A 26,983-nucleotide genomic window follows, 5' to 3' on the forward strand; every position below is an offset into this window, starting at 1 on the left:
TTCCGAAGGAAAGGTCATTAGTAAAACGGAAACTGTGACAGGGGAGTCAAAATTTTAGTCAGTGAGAAATTTACTTTTGGACATTCAGGGATTAGCCTAATTTTGTGCTCAGGACACATAACCGTTTTGAATTTTGTTTACGCTTCGTCTTAGGCTCAGCAGTGCATAGCAGTTCAAATTCGACTGCTCATTGCAAAATTCGGCAGTTCAATTTAACGTGCCGAACGAAAAACGGATTTTCGACTTTAACTGGACGATACTTTTAGACGTAAATCAAAAGGGAAAAAGTTCCAAAACCGGTCACGGTATATCTTTGATCATATTCATGAACGAATTTTCCATTATATTTTTGTTTCCTTCGCGTTTCGTTTGCGTGCTATTAGTGTGCAGCAATTCAAATTAAATTACTACTGCCACTTAGCAATTCAACTTGAGTAGTTAAGCAGTTTCAAAAATTTATCTACTCGTGTACCATATCTTGAAAACTGCACATAGTCTTTTCGGAAGTCTCGGATGAAAACAAGTGATTATTTACTGAACTTCAACAATTGATGGTTTTGACAAAAATAAAGCCATTTTGTGCAACTTTGAGCTTGTTAGTGTTAGGGAGCTGAAACGGTTTCCCGCTACTTCTCTTGGGTCCTATTTTCGCATAGTTTCAAAGTTACAACGATTAAAAAAAAACCTTTACCTTTACCTCTCATATTACTTATTTTTTCAACATCACTCGAAGATTCCGTCAAGAATTTTTTTCAAACTTGAATTAAATAAAAAATTTTCCAAGGATAATTTTTTTAAATATTACCATTTAATTCTGTTATAAGTATATCACGTCACTATACAAATTCATTATGTATCTCACGACACTATAAATCTTGTATAATAAACGTCACATCACATATACGCATTTCGAATACAATTTATATTCATCTTCAGTGTGATAGGTTTGTTTAGTTATTGAAAGAATGGTGTAATGTTGTTCCTTTTATATGAAACGGAAGTAGGTAGATTCCTACAACAGAAATCATTCTGTTCAAACACTCTAACGAAAAGTTAATGAAAAAGGCTACCAAGCCTAGTGAGTTAAATAGGTTTTTAAAGTTAAGAAAGAAAATTGCGGGATTATCGAAAGATATTGCATTTTTGAAAAGGTGCAAGAGCTTTCGAATTATTCCGACATGCTGTAAAATACGGGGTAGGAAATATTTCTCTAATAATATCATGTGAGGGAAATTTTAAAAGAAAATTTAAAAAAAATGTATAGCATCCAAAGTATAAAAACCTTGGAATGTTATAATCTCCATTTAAAACTAGCAAAACAATACCCCCAAGGTTTCGAAATTTTTCTAACCAAAGTAAAGTTCGTTTGCGTTCTGATTCACAGTGCTCAGCTTGGGGTTAAATTATGCCATTTCTTCCAAAGTTAATCTCGAAAGCATCCAAGGATTTGGAACGGGGTTTATCACACCATTTCAAGTCGAAAGTAGCCATGATTTCACTACAAATGACATAAAAATTTTAAGACAAATTTTCAACCCATGGAAATTAGATTCGGCAGAAAGTCTAGAAATTTTCAAACATAATTCCACTTCTTTACTAAACAGAGACCAAGGAAATAGGTCTTCCAGGGGACAGACAAACATAGGAAACACTTAACCTCTTCCTACCCTAAACAAATTAGATAATTTTTTCGAGGTATTTAAACCTGTTGTAGGAATCTACCAACTTCCGTTTCATATAAAAGGAACAATGTGATGTGACGTTTATTATTCAAGATTTATAGTGTCGTGAGATACATAGTGAATTTGTATAGTGACGTGATATACTTATAACAGAATTAAATGGTAATATTTAAAAAAATTATCCTTGTAAAATCATTCTGCTCAAACACTCAAACGAAAAGTTAATAGAAAAAATTTTCTCTGATATAAACTACCATCACCTTTTCAATTTGTAAACATTTATGTCAAGTTACTATAGATTTAAATGTAGCATCCCTGCCAGGCCTTCCGAATGCTCATGCGTGCAAAAATGCGACAGCGAGAGCGCACCGAAAATGTGTGTGTCGCATATTTATCCTGTGAGCGTGAGCACCGACTCAAAGAGCAAACCAAAAGCAAGTAAGAGACGCGTAGCGGGCACATAGAAACGGGATGTGCTGCTTGAAATTTCAGAGCATCGCATTTTCTTCTGCGCGCGACTCGTGCGCTTTGGTCTCAAGAGACAGCGCACGAGATTTTTTATGAGCGCAGCTTGTGTGCTATGTGAGCCACAGTAAAAGCTGCTGTTATTATTATTTGTTCGTGCCTAGAGCGGTTCGTGCGACTTGTGTCCTATCCTAAAGGAAGAGATGAAGAGGATGAAAATAACGTACAAACCACTCGTAGATCGCATGAAGCGAGCGCGCCGCGCTATCTCATGCGACGAAAGCGCTTGAGCCTCGCTCTTGGCAGAATGCGATGAGACTTTACAACGAAGCGTGCATCAGTTTCTGGTGCGGTACGTAAATGTGCCAAAGAGTTCTCTTGAGAGCGGCAAAAGTACGTCGCATGCGCGTGGTTGTCTTATGAGAATGAGAATTTATTTGTCTCAGCGCAAAATAAAGAGCGCGCGTGCATAAGGCCTGATCCCTGCACGCTATAAAAAATTAACTAAGCACGCCGTGTGCTAGGCGGTGGCGTTTTCTTCTTCCGTACCAGCACGTGCCGATGTGAACCGAGTTTGCATCATTTTGTGTGACAGTTTGAAAGTTTTGATACCCCTATAATTTCGGAACCGGATTTCCGGATATGGATGAAATTGCACAGTATCTTCTAGGACAACGAGAGCTTTAATTCGAATCATTATTTGTGAAAATCGGTTGAACCGTTGCTGAGAAATTGGAATGAGTTCCGTTTATGGAGCTTTTCTTCACTATTATCAGTGCTTCCGGAAGCGGAGTCCGGAAACTGGTAGTCCCAAAGTAGTTTTACATGTTCACTAACTAACAAGATCTGCCAACTAGATGAATTTAGCCGTAAGTTTTATAACAATGTGCACCTCGTTTCGCCATCGCTTGTGAAAAAATACTCATTAAATAAAAAATTTTCACTAATCGCGCTGTTATACCGGTGACGGAAGTCGGGTTTGGATCAATTTTTCTGGGACTTGTTAAAGAATTTCAAGACCTTTCATTTGCATTTGAGTTTGAAAAAATCGGTTAAGAAATTTCCGAGAAAATCGAGCGTGCATTTTTTTTATAGATTTGCACATATTGCCTTGTAATTCCAGAACCGGAAGTCGGAAAAAGATAAAATTCAATAACAATCTATGGGACCATAAGAGCAGAGTTTGGTTCAGCTTTCTCAGAGATGAAAATCGAGTGACATTATTTGTCGCATAGACACAGACATTTGCTCAGTTCAAGCTGAGTCGAATGGTATAAGATGATATACGAAAGTTGATTTTCACAGTGATTGTACAGGGTGATTTTTTAAGAGCTTGAGAACTTTTTTAAACAATAAAACGCATAAAATTTGCAAAATCTCATCGGTTCTTTATTTTAAACGTTAGATTGGTACATGACATTTACTTTTTGAAGATAATTTCATTTAAATGTTGACCGCGGCTGCGTCTTAGGTGGTCCATTCGGAAAGTCCAATTTTGGGCAACTTTTTCGAGCATTTCGGCCGGAATAGCCCGAATTTCTTCGGAAATGTTGTCTTCCAAAGCTGGAATAGTTACTGGCTTATTTCTGTAGACTTTAGACTTGACGTAGCCCCACAAAAAATAGTCTAAAGGCGTCAAATCGCATGATCTTGGTGGCCAACTTACCGGTCCATTTCTTGAGATGAATTGTTCTCCGAAGTTTTCCCTCAAAATGGCCATAGAATCGCGAGCTGTGTGGCATGTAGCGCCATCTTGTTGAAACCACATGTCAACCAAGTTCAGTTCTTCCATTTTTGGCAACAAAAAGTTTGTTAGCATCGAACGATAGCGATCGCCATTCACTGTAACGTTGCGTCCAACAGCATCTTTGAAAAAATACGGTGCAATGATTCCACCAGCGTACAAACCACACCAAACAGTGCATTTTTCGGGATGCATGGGCAGTTCTTGAACGGCTTCTGGTTGCTCTTCACTCCAAATGCGGCAATTTTGCTTATTTACGTAGCCATTCAACCAGAAATGAGCCTCATCGCTGAACAAAATTTGTCGATAAAAAAGCGGATTTTCCGAATGGACCACCTAAGACGCAGCCGCGGTCAACATTTAAATGAAATTATCTTCAAAAAGTAAATGTCATGTACCAATCTAACGTTTAAAATAAAGAACCGATGAGATTTTGCAAATTTTATGCGTTTTATTGTTTAAAAAAGTTCTCAAGCTCTTAAAAAATCACCCTGTATAGTCTTTTAAATGAGAAAGGCAAAAGGTGCATTCCAAAAATATATTTGCCTATTTTAATGAATCAAGTTGAGCTCTCCATCCATGTAATGTAAATGGTTTGCCATATGAAAACGTGTGTAAAGTTTCACCCAATTCGGAGTTCCAGTGTTCGCTTTAATTTTTTGGAATAGCTTACTTTCTGAAAATGTCGGTAATGATTCAAAGGATTGAATTGTACAGTCCATTGCGGAGGATTTGTTCGACAATCAAGGTTCTGAGGGGATTAGCTAGCATTACGGAAACTAGTGACACAAGCAGTGCAGTAAAACTTCATTCAATTCAATTAAAACCGAATGTGAAACACACTGACGTTCTCTCTACTGCAGTAAACTTCACACTCTGACATACACAACGTTCGCTGACGTACCGAACCGGCAGCATTCAGTTATTCAATCGATCTTCAAATCAAAGCTCAGTTGAACCACCGTCAGTTGGTCTCTTTAAGTAATAAAATATCTCTTTCAATAGTGTGAGAACGGCATTCAAATGAGGTTTATGTAAACATTCGAATTGGTTCAAGATAATAGATGAAAGACAAATCAGGTAGCTAAAACATCAATTACAGAATACACATAGATTAGTGGGTTCCTCCTTCAATTTTCATTTGAAATACTTTACTCATTTATAATTCTATTCATTCGAACTTGCTCACTACCAACAGCGAAGACAATGAAGCAGCTAGACTACTTGGCATTTGAAACTGAGCAAGCAAAACTTCAAATGACTAGGTACGATTATTCAACTGACGATTAATTCTGGGAGCTTCGCTTGAAAATAGTAGCAAAAGTCATGTGAATTTGTATCGATATACTGACGGTCAGTGACCATAAATTTCGTTTTCATCTGATATCATACGATTGAAAATGAAATTTTACCGCACTGAACACAAGTGAAAAAGTGGGTAAATTCTCGATGCTTTCCAAATCAAGTGGAAAATTTGGAAATACTTTTAGAAACAGAAGACTCATCTTCGTTTCATGTGAAAAGTTAAAAATATATACGTGAATGAATTCTCTGCAGCATTATTTTATTTCCTTCACGTTTCGTCTTAGACTCATCAGCGTACAGCAATTCCAATTGAACTGCTGTTGCCACTTAGTAAAGTTTCCTCTAATTGCATTTTTTTATTCTCGGATGTATCGAATGAAAACAGGTGACTGTTTACTGGTCGTCAGCAGACAATAACCAATCATGGGGTTCGATTGAAGTAAAAGAATTTTATGCAACATTGAATTATAAAAAGGCAATAGGCAATTTGACGCTGCTGCGCACTGATAAGTAAAATACGAAACAAAAACATCAAATTAAATTAGTTTTGTGCATTTTGCACAACCTGTTTTTATTTTTACCAAAAACCCTTTGGAGCACCAAATATCATTTTTATCACCTCATACAGAATTAAGGATATGTATGTTAAAGATAAATCAGAGCTTGAAATTTAAATATCACTCACTCATTTTTCATTTCAAATCAAACACGTATTGTGACTCTACGATTCCCACATGAATACAAGCTAGTCTCAAGTGTACCAAATGTCGTCCCTTATTGACAACTGCGCCTTCAACGTCTCGCATCTCATCGACATTCCCGTTTCCTCCCGCACACATCCACATTGTCGGGTGGTTCCGTGTGAAACTGACTCAGCTAAACAGTGACTGATGAATGAAACTTGTACCGGGGTATGTACGGAAAAGGAACGCCTTGCTACCGTTGAGTAGACATCAAGAATGAAACTATGTGTATTGTGTACGTATGTAGGTATGTATGCATATATCCATTTATACCTAGCTCTGTGCTGGGACCGTAATCGATCGATCAATTACATCGTATCGTGTTGGCCTCTTAGCATTTTAGACTTGCCAGGAAAGCACATGCGGCTGCGGCTGCGGCTGGGCACCGAGAGGGTATCGTGAAAAGTCGTGACCTACGTGAATGTCTACCGCATCGCATTGCCAAGCACTAGCGAGGTTTCATTGTGGAAGGTGCTCTCTGATCATTGGCGCTGTTGACGAGTTTAATTCAATTTGCGATGTTTTGTGAATTGAATATTCATTGAGGCATCAGTGGGCTAATGGTGCAAAGTTCACCGCACATTTGATCAATGAATCAACGGCGTGGTGTGGCGATGATGGCCGGAGCACGATCGGAATTAATTCCGAACCGATCATATCTGTGTGCCGTTGTTTTTCTTTTCGCGTTGTCTTCAACCGGCTAGTTATGGGTAGACCAGATGTCAATTAGCGAACAACTGAAACAAGGGTTGTCAAGGCCAGTAGCAGCAGCAGTGCGTCAGCGGTTCAGCTTAATTTGGAAATCATTACCAAGTCACTTCCTGTGCGGCTTGACGAGAATGTCTGCACCGTAACCGCAGTCTGAATTGAATTTCAATCAAACTTACATTTTTACCCACGCACCAGCCGGATCCCACAGATGGAGAACCCCTTCGCAGGATGGAAGAAGGAAAGCAAACGTGGGCTGTCAACGCGAATGCGACGAACCGTGACACTCGTGCGACTCAGTGCGTAGAAATTTCGCCGAAATTCCCAACGAGCAAACCCAACTTCCGTTGCTATCTCGGCAGACGGAGCCCACCACTGGTGCCACATATTTGTTTTTTTTTTAAATGTGATATTTGAATTTAAATGTCGACCATGCTAAACTTCGGTATAGCTTGGCTAGCGATTGTTCGGTGTGTTGCTCGAAAAAATATCAATATCGGTGACGTTAGACAATTTTAGACCGACGAAACACCTCTGTTAAAATATTGGGTGACCGCGACGGGATTTGGTCCAAGTAATTTTTGTCAAATCATTCTAACTATTTTTTCACCATAACAGCAAAACATAACGACATAAACTGAGGTCGTATTATTAAACTCGAAATGATTTAATTTTTCTGCTAACGCTTGTTACGAAAAACGGCGATTCGTCTAGGTTGCACAATACCACTCCTTATTGATAATCAACTAAACTGTCGAAAATGATTATTTAAACTAGGGTTTCTAATAAACGTTTTATCAAGCGAGCTATAGATTTTAGTGTATCGCAAAGAAAATCAGTGACAAATTTAAAAACAAATTTAGTGAAGCTATTTAGAATTTTTAAGCGGATTTAAATTCTGCAGATTTAATTTCAAAAATTCTTTCTATTAAGTCGATACATGAATGAATTGTTGAGAAATTTATTTTCAAAATTCGATATTTTTAAATAAATTGCAAACAAATTCATTTTCAAAAAATAGATATTTTGACACTTGATAGATATTTTGACACATTACAAGTGTGGTAATTACTTTGAACACGAACTCGGTACAACACTCATAAGCCAAATGACACTCGTACAAAAAATCACATTCCTAATTTAAATGGCGTAGCTAAACGCAGTTCTCACATTTGAACTATCAACGATATTCGACAGAAAAAGTCGATAAATATTGATGGCATTATTTTTCGGCTGTGACTGATTATGACACATGGGCTGAAAAGTCCCGGGCCTAACAATGAGAGCACGATTTTTTTGGCTCAAAATTAACTTTGTTCATCAACGTAATCTCCATCAAAAGCTACACAATCATTCCAGCGCCGCTCTAACATTTCAATACAACTTTTGTAGAACGATTTATCTTTTGCCTCAAAATTGGTCTCAGTTTTAGCGATAATCTCTTCATTCGTGCGAAATTTCTTACCGGCGAACATTTTTTTCGGGTCTGTGAACAGCCAGTAGTCGCTGGGAGCCAAATCTGGTGAATACGGTGTGGATGTGGGAGCAATTCGAAGTTCAATTCATGTAGTTTTGCCATTGTTTTTATTGACTTGTGACACGGTGCGTTGTCTTGATAAAACAAAATTTGTTCCTTATGTGGTCGTTTCATCGCAGTTTCAGCCTCCAAACGCTCCAATAACGCTATATAATATTCACTGTTAATGGTATTTCCTTTCTCAAGATAGTCGATAAATATTACTCCACGCACATCCCAAAATACCGAGACCATGGCCCTTCTAACCGTTTTTTTTTTGTGCTTCCGGGCGCTTTGGACGAGGTTCGCCAGTTGCTGTCCACTCAGATGACGATCGTTTTGATTCCGAAGTGAAGTGATGAATCCATGTTTCATCCATTGTCACATATCGACGCAAAAATTCCGGTTTGTTACGTTTGAACACGGCCAAACATTGCTCAGAATCATCAACACGTTCTCGTTTTTAGTCAACAATGAGCAAACGCGGCATCCACTTTGAACACGTTCTTGTGATATCTTTACGATGTCAGCTAACTCACGTAACTTAACGTTTCGATCATTCAAAACGATTTGGTGGATTTTTGTATGTTTTCTGGTGTTACCGCCTCATTTGGACGTCCACTGCGCTCTGCACCATCGGTGTCTCTACGACCACGTTTGAAGTCAGCAAACCAACGTTTTATTGTTGTTTCTGATAGAGCGGAATCTACATAACACTTTTAAAGCCATTGCTTCGTATTTTTCCCATCAAGAAGCAGTGTAAAATTAAAACACGAAATTGTTTTGAAAATAGCGTCACTTTTAGCATAATAACTCACAAACTAAAATATCATGAAATTTTAACAGCTGTCTTTTCAGGGTTAATATTAACCGAAAAAATGTGACTAAAACTAGCGCCATCAATGTGTTAGGACCGGGACTATTCAGCTAATGTGTTAAGGCTTGTTCGCGACAAAATCTGGACAGATTAAATGCGAAGTAGAACAAATTTGCTGTTCGTTAAATCCAAGATGAATTTTTTATTCATTAAATTGTACATTATTAGTCATCATAAAACTAATAGCAGTTGCTTAATTAGGCTGTGTGTAGAAACTACGAACTTTTGAGTTTAATCCAGCCATCAGGATCTGTGTTGCTTTTGTCGAAGATTTTCGAAATTTTTCTATGATGGTAGCTGTTCGAATGCAAAAGTTCTCTTCACGAGAACTCCGCTCCGAACTCGCAACATACAACATGGACTCCATTTGCTTCATACCATTCCAAAACATCTTTGGCGTAGTGACAAGATGCCAAATCATGCCAGAATAACGACGGAGAGTCATGGCTGCGTTGGAATGATAACAATCACTTTTTTAGACATTCTTTAAGATATATTTCCTTGTTTACCGTTCTGATAGTAAAACAGCTTCGGTTTGCTCGACCACAGCTGCAATTGCCAGCTGAATCGAATATATTTTTTTTTTTTTGAAGCTTCACCTTTTTCCTGTAGTACTCCTCTACGCTATTCCGTTGAATGGTACGTTTCCGGAAGCTGCTTAAATTCTTCCAGCACATAAGTTTCATCATTCTGTATGACGCACAAAACATCAGTCATGAAAAACAGAAAGTTGTCACATTCTGTTTTTCATGACTGTTTGTTACAGTTTTCACCTTGAACGACTTCAGACCTTGCCGGTGCTTAGAATTATGCACGAAAGTTAGATACATTTTTTTCTAGGCACCTAACGAAAAATCTTGTTTCTTCTGTAATATTTGCTTAACCTTTGCGTCCTTCTAGTGGTGGTGCGATCCATTTTTGTTTCACTACCAGCCTTCCTAGCTGTTGTCAAACTAGTATCAAAAGATTCAAGAACGTTATGGACAGTGCTTGCAGGAAAATCGAGCATTTTTGCAAGTTTTCTTAGTGAGAGAGCCGGATTTTCATTGCGACCGCACACCATTGCTTTTCGTACTTGCTCTTCTTTCGACGCCATCTTCGATCGAAAAGCATGTAGTATCACCAAAAATTGATTTTACATAATAAACAGGCACATGTTCATCAGTATACGTATTTAGGGATGTCCAGGTTTTGTCACGAACAAGCCTTATGGCAAGATATATAAGAGGTAAAATAGATAGTTAGCAGCCCTGACGAACTTCATATTGCCTAAAAACAAAGTTTTAATTTTAATTTTAAGTTTAAGTTTTGCACAACCTGGAAAAAGTTTTTTGTTTTGGTAAATGAAAAGGAAATATAAGCTATTTTTTGTAAACATATGTCTGTTGAGGAATGTGTAAGTTACTATAACGTGAAGGGTAAGTGAACAGAAGAGAAGATAAAAGGCGAAAAGAGTTTGACAAATTGACTGCTTATAATGCTTTTAAGAGTTTGAGCTAGATCAATCCCTTTTATCTGATTTTTTTGGATGTTTGAAAGAATAACACATATTTAGTCAATGCCTTTAACGCAACCCATTTAGGTTAAACTTCCAATCCCGCAGTTTTCTGTCTTGAAGAGGCGAATGATCTTATGGTTATGGCTTATTAAAAAAAAGAATAACGCATAGAAAACTCTTAAATGTACTCAGCACGATGATCAATAGAGTTTTGGTCTTCCTCTATAGAATTGGTATAAACATTGATTTTTGATAGGAGCTCCGGAGACTCCTAGTGTAATGGTGTATTAACCATTCGAATCAGCTCAACGAAACCTTTCACAATTTTCTTACCGCTCATTTTTCTCAGAGATGGCTGAACCTATTTCAATAAGCTTAGGCTCGCTTGGAAGCTACTCGTAAGTCTTTGATCAAATTCGAAGATTAAATGGTTATCACTCCTAGTTCGAAAGATATAATGGTATAAGTAACATAACCGACAAAATGCATTTCTTTTTTCGTAACGCTCAATTTTTCTGGAGATGGTTAAACCAATGTCAATGTTTCAAAGCAACCTTAAAGTCATTGATCGAGTTCGAAGCTCAAATGGATGACACTTCTCGCTCTGGAGATATAATGGTATAGGTGACATAAACGACAAAACGCACGTTTTTGCTCTTTTGTCAGGTTAGTTGTATCGATTTCAATCAACTTAGACTCGTTTGGAAGCTACTGTTGGTTCATTAAACAGATTTTATGTTCAAATGGCTGTCACTTCCGGTTTCGGTTGTATATTGGTATAAGTGATGTAAACGTCAAAACTCATTAACTTATGAGCCGATTTCAATAATTTTAGACTCGTTCGAGACTAATATTGGGTTATAAGTTCAAAGATCAAATTGTTACTTTTCCGAAATTATAATCTTACAAATGATTTAACCGACAAAACAAATTTAGTCTACCCGCACAATTATTTCCGAAAGTGACCTGTATTCGATATCTAATGTATTATTATTATTATTGATACATTTGGTATAAGTTATGCTGCCGAATAAGTGAAGAATACTTTTGTGAGCTACTCGAATCAATCTGAGTAAAAATTTGTATCAAAAATGAACCTAAATTAGTTTTTGAAATTATCTTAAGCAAAAACCAAAGCATGTTTTAACGACATGAATAAATTCGAAAACTGTTATTGGCAGAAAAATGGTATCGAAGAAGAAATGTTAGGAAATCGATAGGGCACTTCTAAAATCTGTACACTGTAAAAATTTCAAATCCTTTTTCAAGAATTCAAAAAATTATCGATCAAACATAGTGATGAAAACAACGCATCCTCATTTATTTCCGACATTTGTATTTTAAACCTATTGCTGAACTTAGATTGAAATGAAAAGTATTAAATGCCATATAAAATTTCTGATTTTTTTTCCTTAATGCGATTTTTGGTTCCGGAATAGTAGGGTGATTAGTTTTACATTTTTGATTTTAAGGGTTTTTTCATAAATGATCATGTAAAGAGCTGCACTTCCCTTGAAAATTGTTCATTATTTCTCTAGTTTGTAGATCTTATTGGCAAATGTCCAAATATGCGAACGGTGTGTAGCGCCAAATTATCAAGTCAGGATTAGAGTGTAAGATGTTCTGATACATAATTTGTTTAGAATCAGAGTGTATGTAAATTTGCTCTCCCTAGCAACAATTTGCCTAGGAAGTGTTGCCTAGACGTATAAAATAAAGGCCGTGAGAAAAACATGTGTGAAGAGAAATTTAATTATAGTTATTAAATTTCTATTTTTTTGCAAGTCTAAAATAAAATGTGAAAAGATTGCAGCTGAATGTTCAGGTCTTCAGGGGTTAACTTTATTTGTGCTCATGACACACAACCGTTTTGTAGTTTTTTCACGTTTCATCTTTGACTCATCAGTGCAGTAGTACGTCAAATTTTCAGGATACTTCAAAAAGCGCGAAGAAAATGAAACTATGTTCGAATGGATTTTCTGTTCGTTTGTCTCGAGACTTGACGCCCTACTGTACCAAATAATTTATGCAGAAACTGACTTTAGAGCCTTTATTGAATACTAGTTGATTGTTTTGAATATACATCTATAGGGGTATGTTTAAAGAATCCGTTAAGAGGTTTTAGTCAAAAATTATGTGCCCGGTTGAACCCCACTTTTTTGTCTGGTTAAGTCTCGCACAGACAATGAATTTCCGAGACTCAATTATAATTGCATTATACACGTAATCGAAAGCACTGAATAATCATTGGATTCAGCGCGAAATAAACTTTTAAAAGCATTAACCGTCGTTATGATGCACAAAAATCGAATATACCTATAAAACCATTAAAATCATTAAAAACGTGATTAATCCACCTAGCAGTGAGATGATACCTTTTTTTATCAATACGCATGTGTTTTTGCATGGATATTCTTATGTGTTTTAGTTCTCATGACATTATTTTAATTATCGTCGTTTAAAACGGCAAATTGAGATTTTAATCACTCATTACCCTGTAATGCCGAAACTGCAAAACATATCGAATTTCAATCTTGGCGTGTTACAATCGATTGAACATTCCATGAGTTGTCGAAGAAAGTTCCACTTTAGAGTCTTCGTCATTATTTATGGTACTTCCAGAGCCGGTATTCAGGAATTAGCATAGCCCAAAATGATTCGAATGGCCATAAATTATTACGCCAAACAATTTACATGAAATTTATAAACTCATCATCTGTAATTCCAGAATCGGATAAAATTCACCAATTGTATGGGACCTTAAGTCCTGTAATATTTGTTTTTGAAGTTCGATTTGGTCTTTTTTGAGAAAATGATTGAGCTTTGAGAATCGATTCGATACTGGAACCGGAATTCTAAAATCGGTGTAGCCGAAATCAGTTAAATTCACCTGAGGAGTGTGTGAGATCTTTGAGAAATTGTAGTGCGAATTAAAATTTGGGGATACATTCCAAATCCAAAAACGAATACCGCTCAAACTGAAATAAATTTATTTGGTAATCGACTATCCAAATCTGCAAACCCGATAAACCTGATTAATTTATGTGAAATGGACATTTTTATACTAATCACCCTGCATTTTCTAAACCAGAAGTCGGATCTGACTAAAAAGTAAGAGGTTTTATAGGATTTTAAGAACTCTCATTTGAATCATAGACGATTCTTAGATTTCATTTGAATCTTAGATCGGTTCAGCCATCTACGAGAAAAATAATTGCATTATTTTAATTTCGTTTCACATATCATCCTGTGGTTCCGCAATCAGAAGTCGGATCCAAACGTAATTCAGGAACCTTGTTTGGGAGTATACGGCTTTTCATATGAATCTGAGTTTGTAGAAAACGGTTTAACCATCTCCGAGAAAATTGAGTGAAATTATTTGTCACACACGCATTTGCTGATCTCGACGAACTGAGTCGTATGGTATATGGAAGTCATGTTCTTCCAGCATTTATTGCTGTAAATAGTTTAAATCAATATAATTATGGAATTACTTCCCACTCGATAATGCTGGTATCATCTGGTTTACATATGCCATATTCGAAAGATTATGTTGCCAAAAATGAACCGTGCTAAAATTGGTCCGAGGCAAATTGTCATAAAAAAGGATGCTGTACACAGTCTTTTTGATAGCTAGAAACAATTATATGTAACAGTATAAAAAATCGTGTTTCATGTTGCTCCCAAGCATTGCTTTTTCATACAGCGCTCAAAATTCCTTCTACTGGAATAAGGCTTACACAAAAATATCGATATCTCCGTTAAAAATGAACGGATTTTAACAATCTATGGCTTGTTGGATAGGTTTTACCGAGCGAAATCTAAGTCTGGAAACGTATTCTGTTTTCAAGTTCAAATGTGACAGATACTGTCAAAAAACTGAAAATTTTGACATAAAACTTCGTATAACTCAAAAAGTAAACATCCGATCTCAAAACTATTCAATAGCGTTCTGGGTGACGGGGAGACCTTTCATTTGCGACTAGTTTGATCAAAATCGGTCCAGCCATCTCTGAGATCTCGACCTCTTAGTTGACAACACACATACAGACACACACATACACACACACACAGACATTTGCTCAGTTCGTCGAGCTGAATCGATTGGTATATGACATTCGGCCCTCCGGGCCTCGGAAAATTTTTCGAAAATTTGAGCGAATTCTATACCTATTTTTTATATATATAAAAAAAAGGTAAAAACGTACACGTTTTTGACATGAACAGGATTGACGACGCCACTGGCTCAACGTCATCCAGCTAACTGACTTAAGACCGTCAAATGAAAGCGCGTTTACACAGTCAATCACATGGATCGACATAATTGCTGGTTTACAAGATATTTAAGTTGTTCGGTTTAGCCCCGGTCTCCCCTATAATTTATTTAGGCTCTGAAAATCAATTCAGCTGTAATTTCTCCTCTATTTAATTCACACTAACCAAATCAACATCAAATGTGAATTTTTAGTTAAAACTTGAAATGAAATTATTTTTGAAATAAAAAAACTAAGAGACGCTTTAGTTATTCGGTATATTTTCGAATTTTTGAAGAACTGGACTTTTTTCAGTGAATTTGTTTTTTAATGTTTACAATTTTCACGGTATTTTTGCACAGTTAACAGTTTCCGAGTTACGACTATTTGGAAAACAGTGCATAAAAAATTAATTTTCCATTTCAAAAGTCGGTCATGAGTCGGATTTGTCTCTCTGTCTCTGTCAAATGATTGGTTTGTTGAATTGAAGTTTCATTTGAGTGGGGGTCTGATAGCTACACATTTCCGGAACTGTACAAATAGGAAAAATGCAGTTTGAGATGCCGTCAATCAGGAGAGGGCTATAAACAACTTGAAACAATGTTAAGTAACTTTAGAACGAGGGAGAATCATGGTCATAAACCAGAATTACACTGTAAATTTTTACACTAAATCAGCTGCTTGTTGAATGGTCAGTTGTTTACGATCGAAACAAAACAATATAATAAATGAAGATCCCAAAATCCATTTGAGGCAAATTATCCGATAACAAATAGTACACCGGATACCTTCGAAGAGCTGTAATGCTCGGCTGTTGTTATCTACTGGGCATTATAATAAGTTCACGTATCACTGACACACGATGACAGAACCGGAAGTTTTGTCGGTTCGGTGAGCTGTGACAGCATGTAGTAGTCTGCTTTAGTACCTCAATGGACTTCATTGTAGGTCATGACAAATGGATATCCGAGCGCATTGTCGACCAGATCAAACAACAGATAATAGATATACTCAGACACGCACAATAAACTGATTATCAGCTTCTGTAGTGCAGCCCGGTTGTGAGATATGCGGTTTTCAGGCTAGAGTTAGAGCTTGGTATGACGTGATAATTGTAGATTGTCATTATCGCATCTATATTTGGAAACTTTTACACATTACACAACTATAACACATACACGCAAACACACCGTTGCCTATTTGGTTCGCTTTGATGTGGTAGTCCGAGCCATTCATTCATTTATTCATCCACTCTGGCACTATCTCTCGCCTGCCTCGTCCCCGTGCTGAACAGAGGAACGTGATAGACAGCGGCAGTAATAAGTGTAAACAGAAGAACCACAGTAAATAACGACCGGAAATGATTTACTTGTTGATACACATAGATTATCGCGACCGGCGTGTAGCGGCGCTTCGGGTAATAAGCAAAGATACCGGCCCGTAACCTTGAGAATGTTAAGTGCGTTTGAGGGGTTTTCGATTCAATGCTTTCGACAGGTCCAAAGTGCTCTTGACGGCACTGAGAGGTACTTTCCGTTGATATTAGGCAAAATAATGAGCACAGCAATACTGCTGACGGTGACACTTGAAAACCCAATGCAATTAGAGTGCACTTATGTGTTCTTACTTGGCAACAGCGTTATATAAATAGAAAGTAATTATTTGCATCCATGTAATTAATCATCGATAAATTTCCTTCTCGTTCCAGGCGAAGCGAAAAATCTTGTCGGTCGCAACGGCAACAATTGCACCGCCTCCTCATCCGGCTCGAAGGAAAATCGTGACGTTTACTGTACGGTTGCGCTCGACCAGGAGGAAATCTGCCGAACGCCGACGATCGAACGGACGCTGAGTCCATTTTTCGGCGAGGAGTACCAGTTCGAGATACCGCGACGGTTCCGTTACCTGTCCGTGTACGTGTGGGACCGGGATCGGCACCTGAAACAGGATAAGCCCTATGGAAAGATTGCGATCAAACGGGAGGACCTGCACCAGTATAACCACAAGGATCACTGGTTCCCACTCCGGCCCGTCGACGAGGACTCGGAGGTGCAGGGTATGGCCCACCTCCAGATCACCGTCGACGACGGAGTGGGGAATCTGAAGCAGACGCAAGAATTCGACGAATTCAACCACTTCCACGTGAACCACTCGACGAACAACAGTTCGTCGTCGTTCGGCAGTGTGCTGAGCAGCAACAGCAGCAGTGATACGAAGGAAAACTCCGCCGCCCCGGAACATCTGCAACACCTGATACAGCAGGTGGTGCACAATTCTGTGAATAGTACAAATTTTAAGTTAGGTTCCGAAAGCAGCGACGGGGTTTTCGGTGGATACATCGGAGGGGTTGGATGCCAGAGGCGAATCGTCTGCGGCAGCAGCGACTTTGGTAACAACGTACAGCAACATCCATTCCGTAATATTCTCGAATGTAGCAGCAGCTCGAGCAGGAGTTCGCGCATCTCGATCAAACTGACTGAGTGCATGGATCTGGCACGCAAAAATGGACTCTGTGATCCGTACGCAATACTAACTGCTCATTATTCGAATAGAAAGAAAATATCGAAACGTACTAAGGGAAGGAAGAAGACGGTCAATCCGGAATTCGGAGAAACGGTCAGCTTCGATCTGTGTGTGGACGCGTGTGGAAGTGACTCAAAAAATGACAGTAACAATACCTACACGGTGGTCCCACTCGGGGGCGCGGATCTGTGTGAGGTTGTGATTACGTTTTGGCATGACAGTCCCGGTATGGGAGACGATGTGTTCCTCGGTGAAATCAAACTGCCGGTGCGTGGTAAGCAGCAACTGAACGCCGTGCAGCAAAGCGCTTGGTATTATTTGCAACCTCGGACAAGCCATTCGCGACCATCGCGCACTTGTGCTACTCCTCCCGGAACCCGGCTCTCTTGTGATAACTCGCTTGGATCACTTCGCCTCAAGCTAAACTATACCGCCGACCACGTGTTCCCGCTGGCAACCTACGATCAGCTGTTGAACATTCTGATTCAATCAATCGATCAAAAACCGATCACTTCCAGCGCCGTGCACATCCTCGGTGAAATCATTCAAAACAAAACGGAAGTAGCCCAGCCGCTGGTCCGTCTGTTCACCTACACCAATCTGATTGCCCCAATGATCAAATCGCTAGCGGACCACGAGATCTCCAAGCTGACGGATCCAACGACCATCTTTCGTGGCAACACTCTGGTGTCCAAAATGATGGACGAAGCAATGCGGCTATCCGGGCTGCACTACCTGCACAATACGCTGCGGCCGATCGTGGCGGAAATTTTTTCCGACAAAAAACCCTGCGAAATCGATCCCGCTCGGGTCAAGGACAAGAGCATGATCGACACCAATCTGATCAACCTGCAGGATTACGTCGAAAAGGTGTTCGAAGCGATCACCAAAAGTGCGGTCAAGTGTCCGGCAGTGCTGTGCCAGATTTTTCACGATCTGCGCGAATGTGCGGCCAAGTACTTCCCGCAGAACAAGGAAGTTCGCTACTCGGTCGTGTCCGGGTTCATCTTTCTGCGGTTCTTTGCGCCCGCAATACTGGGCCCGAAGCTGTTCGACCTGACAACGGAACCAGTGGTAAGTACGGAAAAGTTTGGAAGACACCAAAACTAAACATAGATGTCACATTGTAATGAATGGCTCTGTTTACGTTTTTCGGATTATCAGAAGGAAATGATTCAGTTGTTTCTAATCTAGATTGTTTAAAGGAAAGCTAAAAATAAGTATCCAGTTATCTTATCGTAGCGCTTGACTTATTACTTTACGTGAATGAAAATGTTGGGTAACGTTGTCAGCTAGGAGACACAATAAAAAACGTAGTGTCGATTCCAAGGCGTTGATAAACGTTGCTGGTTTTATTGGTGGTGTCATCATTGGAATATCTTTAAAGTGCTTAGCACGATGGGGTCTTGTGTCTGGATAAGCAAATCGAGCTTTGACACCAAAAGTTGATTTTTTTTCAGATCGTATTGTATTTCAAAAAACACCGTTGGGTAAACAATGCAACAGACAAAATTTTTCACTAAAAATTCATTTTTGAAAATCTCAGGGCCCGTAACTTGACCTAACGCTACTCATCAAATACTGTACAACACTTGTAGCATTTTTCCTACACACTTTCACCCACTTTTTTTTTCTCTTCAAATCGTTACCGTTTTGTTCTTCATAATCTATTGTATCAATTTTGACTGAGTATCGGGTGTCAATTTACAACGAACTGCTATCGACTGGTCAACTCACCCCATAACTTATTACATATTTATATAACTTTGAAGGAAAAAACGGACATTGAAGGAAAAAACGAGTGGCCAAAATTAGGAGCTAGGTACGAGTCCGAAAACCCCACAACGACTCTATCGACAAATGAATGGATGAAAATGTGATTTGTGAACCAAAAGCCTCTCAACCAGTACTGGGAAACATCTTCCCAAGAAAAAGAAAATCAGAGAGATCTAGGTGAAACGAGGCCCGGAAGCTGAGTGTCATATACCATTCGAATCAGTTTGTCGAGATCGCAGAATGTCTGTGTGTAAAAATGTGTATTTGTGCAGTTGTTTTTTCGTTTTCATTAGTTTGTTTCGAAATGCGTGGACTTTCAGCAGAACAACGTCGAAAAATTGTGTACAAATGGTGCACAGAACGCGGATTGTCACTGCAAAAGATAGCAAAAATGGAAGGAGTAAGTAAAAAAGCCGTGCGAAATGCAATCAGGAAGTTCGGTGAGGATAACACCTTTGAGGATAAACCGAAAACGGGTCGAAAAAAAGGTCCTGCTAACCCTCAGTTGGATAAACGTATATTGAAGGCGTTCGAGCAAAAGAAGGAGGTTTCAGTTCGGGATGTGGCCAAAAAAGTGGGCATTTCGAAGTCAAAAGTTCTTCGTGCTAAAGAATGTTTGAATCTTCGAATCTATAAGAAGCAGAAACAACCAAAACGTAGTCCGAAACAAGAAGCATCGATCAGGCCGATGGTTCGGAAGCTGTACAATACGATTCATGCTGGAAATTTGAACTGCATAATCATGGACGACGAAACCTACTTGAAACTCGATTACAAATCCTTGCCGGGACCACAACATTATACGGTGCGAGAAGAACAAGTGTTAAAGCAGTCCGAGACATCGATTAAAGTCGAAAAATTTGGTAAGAAAGCCATGGTCTGGCAAGCGATTTGTAGTTGAGATAAGATTTCGAAACCCTTCATCACCACACATCATTTAATGAACAGCGAAATATACATCAAGGAATGTTTACAAAAACGACTTCTACCCATGATTCGAAGCCACAAGGATTCTTCTGGATGTGTCCCAAAAGACATGAATCCACCAAATTGCCCTCAACTTCGACCAATTAAGGAATTTTGGTACATCTTAGGAAACATGTCTCGGCAGCCGAAACCATCCAACAGTTCGAAAAAGATTGGAAAAAAGTGTCAAAACTTGTCGCCAAGAAGTCTGTACGGAATTTAATGAGAAGGAAGAAGGTGCGCCAGCTAGTCTACAATGGCTAAGTAGCATATGTTGAGAATAATATTCTGTTGTTGTAGTCTGATATTATCAGTATATCGAATAAAATTTGAATATCTAACACTTGTGATTTATTTACAGCGAAATCAAAGTGCGTCCATACTTTCTGGGACAGTCTTTATTCTCCTATTTGGCTGAACCGAATGGCACTGAAAAGCACTAATGTCCCATAAAAACATGTTGAATTTCGTATGGATCCCACAACCGGCTCCGGAATTATAGGATGAAAAACGGCGAATTCAAAAATTTGCTTAAATAGAAAAAGATGTAAAGAAGAGCTCAAAAAAAGGAAAAAAAATCTCAAACTCACAGGACTTTTAAGTTGATGAGCCCACAAAACGGTACTAAATTTTCTCCGAGGTACGAAACTCCTAACAGATCTGACTTCCGGTTCCTGAATTACAGGGGATGAGTGTTTAAAAGGATACAAATCTTATAAATTGGGCTCAGAACATGGATTTCTAAGTTTGAATGCTGATTGTTTCACTTTTCAGCGGTTTTCATGGTTTATGGATAAAGAGCATTACATTTCATTGGTTTAATTTTGAAAATTTCGGTTTTTGTTTCAAGCATTTAAAAAAATAGCTAAGTGAAATGTTTCGTTTTTGAGTTGGAATCTTTTGAAGTTCAGAAATGAAATCATTTCTCTCCACTAAATTTTTAATATGCCTATTTACAAACTATGAACACCGTTTAAAAGTGAAATAATGAGCGTTTTCAAACGTAATATTTTCATATTTTTTTCGATATTTTTATATTTTTCTAAAAAATATTGGTTTTTTAACATATTCATGAATTAAAAAATCGGATTAGTGGCTACCATGTTATGATTTTTTAAAAAACTGTCCTCCAAAAAATCGATTTTTCAACTACCCTTACATAAAAATGGTCACCCTAACGACAAAACAAATATAATACGGGCTTTCGATGAAAAACAATTGTATAAAATAGCAGGAATTTTTGAGAGATCGTATATTATAGAATAGAATTGCTGTAAAACAGGCTCACTATTAGCATTTGGAAACATATCTTAAAGCGAAATTGATGACATTGAAAACAAGAACGGATCAGAAGCTTTGCTGTACGAGAAATTCTCGATAAGTTTTGAGACCTGTTAGCATTCACGGTAATACATCAAATATGACATCTGCATCGTATAGTTGAGTGTTTTAAACGGTATGCGTGCTCAGAAAACTAAACAAACACTAGAATATGACTTTACAGATTAAATTTTTTCGTAGCGGTTTTTTTTCCATAAATGTTGCCGTTCTCTAGATATTTGAGAATGTGAGTTAAAGGCTTTTTTAAAACTCAAAAATTCTACGAAATCAAAAAGGCACTCGCAAAAATTATAAACTGGAAAAAAAGTTCAATGATTTTTGAGCAAAATAACTTGTAGAAAATCGATCATTTATTGTTCCCAATACTTTTATTTTGAACCTAAAACTAGAAACAGGATTTAGTGTTGATTTGTTTATGTTATTTATGTTATACTATTGCGCGACTTTAATAGGCTATTGGTAATTGTGTATTTAATATAGATTAACTATTCCCGTATGTAGACTTGTTGAAACAGTACAATTTAACGAAAATTTAGGTTGTTGAAATTTCGTGTCCAAATATCTCGAGAACGGTTATTTTTAGTAGAAATATCATGTTGGACAAATTTATAGTTCTTGAGCAGTAGAATCGTCATATTATAGTGTTTGAATGGCTATTTTACATAAAAACTATGTTTTGCAAGTGTGTTGAAATTATTTTAGTAGTATTTTATTTTTTGATTTGGCTAAAATTTTGCATAAGTGTTATTCATGGACAAACGAAACAATTTGCATCATCACTCTAGCCTTACTTTTGAGACAGTTCATGTCAATGTTATTAAAACCGCTTAACTCTTAAAAATTAGCTGCTAAAGTGAAGTGGTATTATTTGTATTTTCTGGAAAGTGTATCTGTAGCATTAGGTTTACCAGCGAGTCATTCTGCAAGTGAAGGAAAAAATCCTAATTCCCTGTGACCATTTTTCTGGTTAGTTCCCGCAGGTCTTACAATCCAGTTGTCGTATGTTCGAGCCCCGACCTGGAAGGGTTCTTAGTGTCAGTAGGATCCATAGTACTAGCCATGCAATGATTCTGTACACTAAGAATCGGATGCGAAGTCTGTTGAAACAGAAAGGCCAAATTCCACTAAAGGAATGTAATGCCAAGACTTTGCTTCGACTTTGCTCCCTTTTGAGAATTGTTATCTTTTGGTGCATTTCTTTATGCTATGTGAGCTTAGTGATAAAGATATAAGTAGTTAATTACGTAAAATTTCGTTGTTCAAGTAGTGAACGATTAGCTGGCCCCAGAAGAGGCTAACAGTAAAAAATATTTATTGCAATTGGCGTCTTACGTTCAAATAACTGAATAATTGGTCGAAACAACTGAGACATTTTTTTTACTTTCATGCATACAAGTAACTTTGCTGGGATTGTGTCTTTGCTCAATTGCACGACTGACACCTCATTGAAACGTTTCATTGTTCGCTCAGGGTGTTTGGCATTGCTCAACTGAAACGTTTCATTACTTGTTGGGTGTCGTTGCTAAGCTGCCAGCACGATAAATCAAAAATGACAGATTAGTTAAAACAATAGTCGATTAGTTGTACCAAATTTTAACCAATCAAAACCAGAAAAACAACTAATATTTTAGTTGTTTTGCGATCGCTGACTTTTCCGTGTATATGTTTCAGAAACGGAGGTTTCGATCGATTTGGTTTATTCTGGTATGTTTAACATTGCAGAAGACACCAAATCGATCGAACCTACCGGAACTTTTTTTTGACTATATTTCTTTTAGGCTCTGCAATCACTGTAAAAACACACTTTTTCAGGGTGCCCAATTGATTAATTTCTTATTACTTCTTAAACAAAGCAAAGCCTTGGCATTACATTCCTGAAGTGGAATTTGACCGTTCTGTTTCAACAGACTTCGCAGCCGATTCAAAGTGTACAGAACCATTGCATCGCTGGTGCTACGGTTCTACTGACACTACGAATCCTTCCAGGTCGGGGCTCAAACATACGACAACTGGCTTGTAAGACCAGTCCCTTATGCATTGAACCGCCAACCAAAGACAACTTCTTAACTTCTTTATAAACACAATTCTAATAAAAATAATAGTTTTCGAGTTACAATGATCGTTCCATCCGTAAACAAACTTTTTGCTATACTGGAATTCATCAAAAACGGAGTACGACTTGTTATCATTTTGCGGAATTGGTCAAAAATTTTACTGCTAATTACTATTGCTATTTTCATTTAGGTGTATTCTAGTCAAATTAAAATCTACGCAAAATTACATCCTTTCTCTGCCTTCTCTTTTAGGACGAACAAACCACCCGTACTTTGACGCTAATCTCCAAAACGATCCAGTCGCTGGGCAACTTGGTCAGTTCCCGATCGGCCCAGCAACCGTGCAAGGAGCAGTACACCGGCCAACTGTACAAGAAGTTCTGCACCGAGAAGCATGTCGACGCAATCAAACACTTCCTGGAGGTGATCTCCACGGTCGGTGCCAACATAACCGACTGCGAATCGACGGTACTGGAGCCGGTGGTTCTGAAAGAGGGGTAAGTTTCGGACCGTTCCACCGATCCGATCCGTGTCCAAAACCACTCAAATCATTTTCAAATCGATGTCGATCAAAGAATTCCCAAATAGGTCGGTGGTGTTAGTCTATCACGAACGTTGCATTTTTTTGTATCTCCTATCTGCTATCAATTACTGGTTCAGTGTTCCATAAACCGATAGAGTAACAAATAAATTACTAGTTTTTTCGTGACCCCGATTTCGTGGAATTAAGTCTTTGTTCCAGTTGTTTTCTCTCGCTGTATTCCTCATGCTCTGACACTTTAATTCTCGTTCTCTCTCTCCCTCTCTCTCTTCCTATTAACTACTGTGTACTGTAAATACCAAAAATTAATACAAACCCATTTCCAACGGGGCTGGATCTATCGCAATTGTTCCGCCAGTGAATGGTAAGTCTCGCCCATATAGCCATCAATCGACTCGAATTGCCTGTAATTGTCTTTTTTAGTGTTTCATTGTTTCTCTATTTAGTTTTTGGTTTTTTTTTATTGTGTTGAATTCTATCGCGTATCCACTTATTCTTTACTTTGATGCTCCTAATTTACAACCCATTCTCCTCGTAGCTCTCGCTAAGATTTTCTGTATGCACTGCAGTAACCACAGCAAACAAAACAAAAAAAAACTAAATCACGTTCTTCATTGTCTTTGCTCATCGATCGTAAAACGATTCTTCACCTGCGGGCCTGCCGCGGTAGCACAGCAGCAAACTGCAAGCGTTTCTTAGCGAGAGAGGTCGACAGTGTCAAAGACAGGCGAAGACGAAAAAAATAAGCAAAACTCGAAAACAAAAACAACTGACTAACCATGTCCAATAGTAAAATCATACATTTCTTGTTTTTCGATTCCACCCCCGCCCGTGCACTTGTACAGGATGATGACGAAGCGGGCCCAAGGTCGGAAGCGGTTCGGGCGGCGGAACTTCAAGCAGCGCTACTTTCGGCTTACGACCCAGTCGCTCAGCTACGCCAAGGCGAAGGGAAAGAGACCACTCTGTGATATACCGCTGTCGGAGATTCTGGCCGTCGAACGGCTCACCGAGAGGAGCTTCAAGATGCAGAACATCTTTCAGGTAAGGGGCGTTTGCTGCCCGTCCGTCAATCAGCTAATCTGGATCACGGATGCGTGGCGAGGGTGTGCGGTGTGGGTTTGGGTGTGCTGGATATTTATTCGAAACAATGGACGGATGTTCGACATCAATGCTGGCCTGGTTTTCGAGGCGGCCCGAGTAAATGTCCGCGGCGGACGGTTTATTTTGTTCGGTTGTTTGTTTGTCTGACTGTCTGTTTGCGACAACTGATAATGGATTTTGTGAATGAGCCGGGGCTGCATGACTTTAAGTGGATTTCGGGAGCTTTTGAAACAATGATCTATGATTCCGTTGGTGTAATCTGAATCATTGACGACGCTTGTTAATTGCATTTTTGAGTGCTCCTCAATGGTAAGCTGAATTGCTTTGGAGGACACTGTTGCGTGATTTTCGATTCGTTGCAGTAAGATTTTTAGTTACCTACTTGCTCATATTCCAAAATCGTCTAAAAACATTTAAATATGTCCTGCCCAGATGGTGCATCCTGTACTGCTGGTTGAAAGTATATTGCTCGGTTTTCAGCGTCATGTATTGAGACACGCACTTGAAATCTATTTTTTTATTTATCGGGCTGTAATTCTGAAACTGAAAGTCGTATCTAGATGATTTTGGAAATCGGATCAGTGATTTTTTAAACTTTTTTTTCGTTTTTGTCTTTCTCATATAAAAAGGCTATGCAATCACTGTGAAAACCAACCATTGAGCCAAGCCCGAATGTCATATACCATTCAAATTAATTTGGCTTCTTCTAATTTTGGCTCGGAAAAAATCGATTTTCAGGCCTTGCTAGTTTGGGCCTGAACAAACTTTCCTGTTTGTATTCAATGTCATATGAGAAAGGCATCATCACACTAGTTTTTTTATATATCGTACCCTGCTACTCCGGAATCGGAAGTCAGATCCAAACAAAATTCAATAACATGATATGGGACCGTCAAATCAGCTTCGAGAAAATCAAGAGCATATTTTTGTTACATACGGTCATACATACACAGAGACATTTTGTGATCTCGATGAAGTCGAATGATATATGACATTCCGGTCCTCTGTTCAGTAGTCGATTTTCTCAGTGATAGTTCAACTTGAGCAATTCCAGGAATGAGTAGACGAAATAGTGACAAAATGAGAATGGACCTTCTCCGATTTGGATGAAACTTTGCACGTGGCTTCAGTATAGCAACCCATAGGTTTTGAACCGATGGAGAGGTCAATCCGACTAACGACTGATTTTTAAAAAGGACGTATGTATTTTTGCATTTAACAAAATTTACCTTCTTCAAATCGTTGTAACTCGGAAACCGTTAATTGTACAAAAATGGCGTTCAGGAAGAAGTTGTAGGGAATCGATCGGGCACTCTAAAAAATATACACTGAAAATAAATTTGATTTTTTTTCTCAATAATTACAAAATAATCCGAAAAAGTTAAATAAAAAAATCAGGGTTTTATTTTTTTTTTTGATATTTTTTTAAAAACTGTTATTAAAACCTACAGATTGATGGCTATTCCATCCGTGCCTTTTGAAAAATGAAGAAGTTACAGCTAAAACAGTTTACGGGTGCATGCAAATAATCAAGTTCTTCTCGTTGTAATTCGGATACCGTTAATCGTACAAAAATGACGTCCAGGAAGAAGTTGTAGGGAATCAATAGGGCACTCTAAAAAAATATACACTGAAAAAAAATTGATTTTTTTCTCAATAATTTTAAAAACGAACCAAAAAAATTAAATTGAAAAAAATTAGTGTTTCGTTTTTTTTGATAATTTTTATTTTAAATCTCTTATTAAAACCTACAGATTGATGGCTATCCTATCCGTGCCTTTTGAAAAATGATGAAGTTGCAGCTCAAACAATTTACAGATATATTCTAAATTTCAATTTCTCGTTGAAAGATAATCATTTAAACAGTAGAATATTATTGTACACGTT

The 26,983-nt window shown here is 38.1% G+C and overlaps 1 protein-coding gene across 5 annotated transcripts in view; it reads left to right on the forward strand.

Moving 5' to 3' along the window:
• The window catches only part of LOC131427387 (GTPase-activating protein), an 87,175-nt gene that overhangs the window by 39,870 nt on the left and 20,322 nt on the right, over positions 1-26,983 (forward strand). For all 5 annotated transcript variants that reach the window (XM_058590529.1, XM_058590533.1, XM_058590531.1 and 2 more), the window contains exons 3-5: positions 16,500-18,388; positions 23,704-23,948; positions 24,838-25,036. In XM_058590529.1, coding sequence (XP_058446512.1) covers positions 16,500-18,388; positions 23,704-23,948; positions 24,838-25,036 — 2,333 coding nt within the window. The remainder of the gene's footprint in view (positions 1-16,499; positions 18,389-23,703; positions 23,949-24,837; positions 25,037-26,983) is intronic.

Source organism: Malaya genurostris, chromosome 2 (assembly GCF_030247185.1).
Source record: "Malaya genurostris strain Urasoe2022 chromosome 2, Malgen_1.1, whole genome shotgun sequence".
Taxonomy (NCBI): Eukaryota; Metazoa; Arthropoda; class Insecta; order Diptera; family Culicidae; genus Malaya; species Malaya genurostris.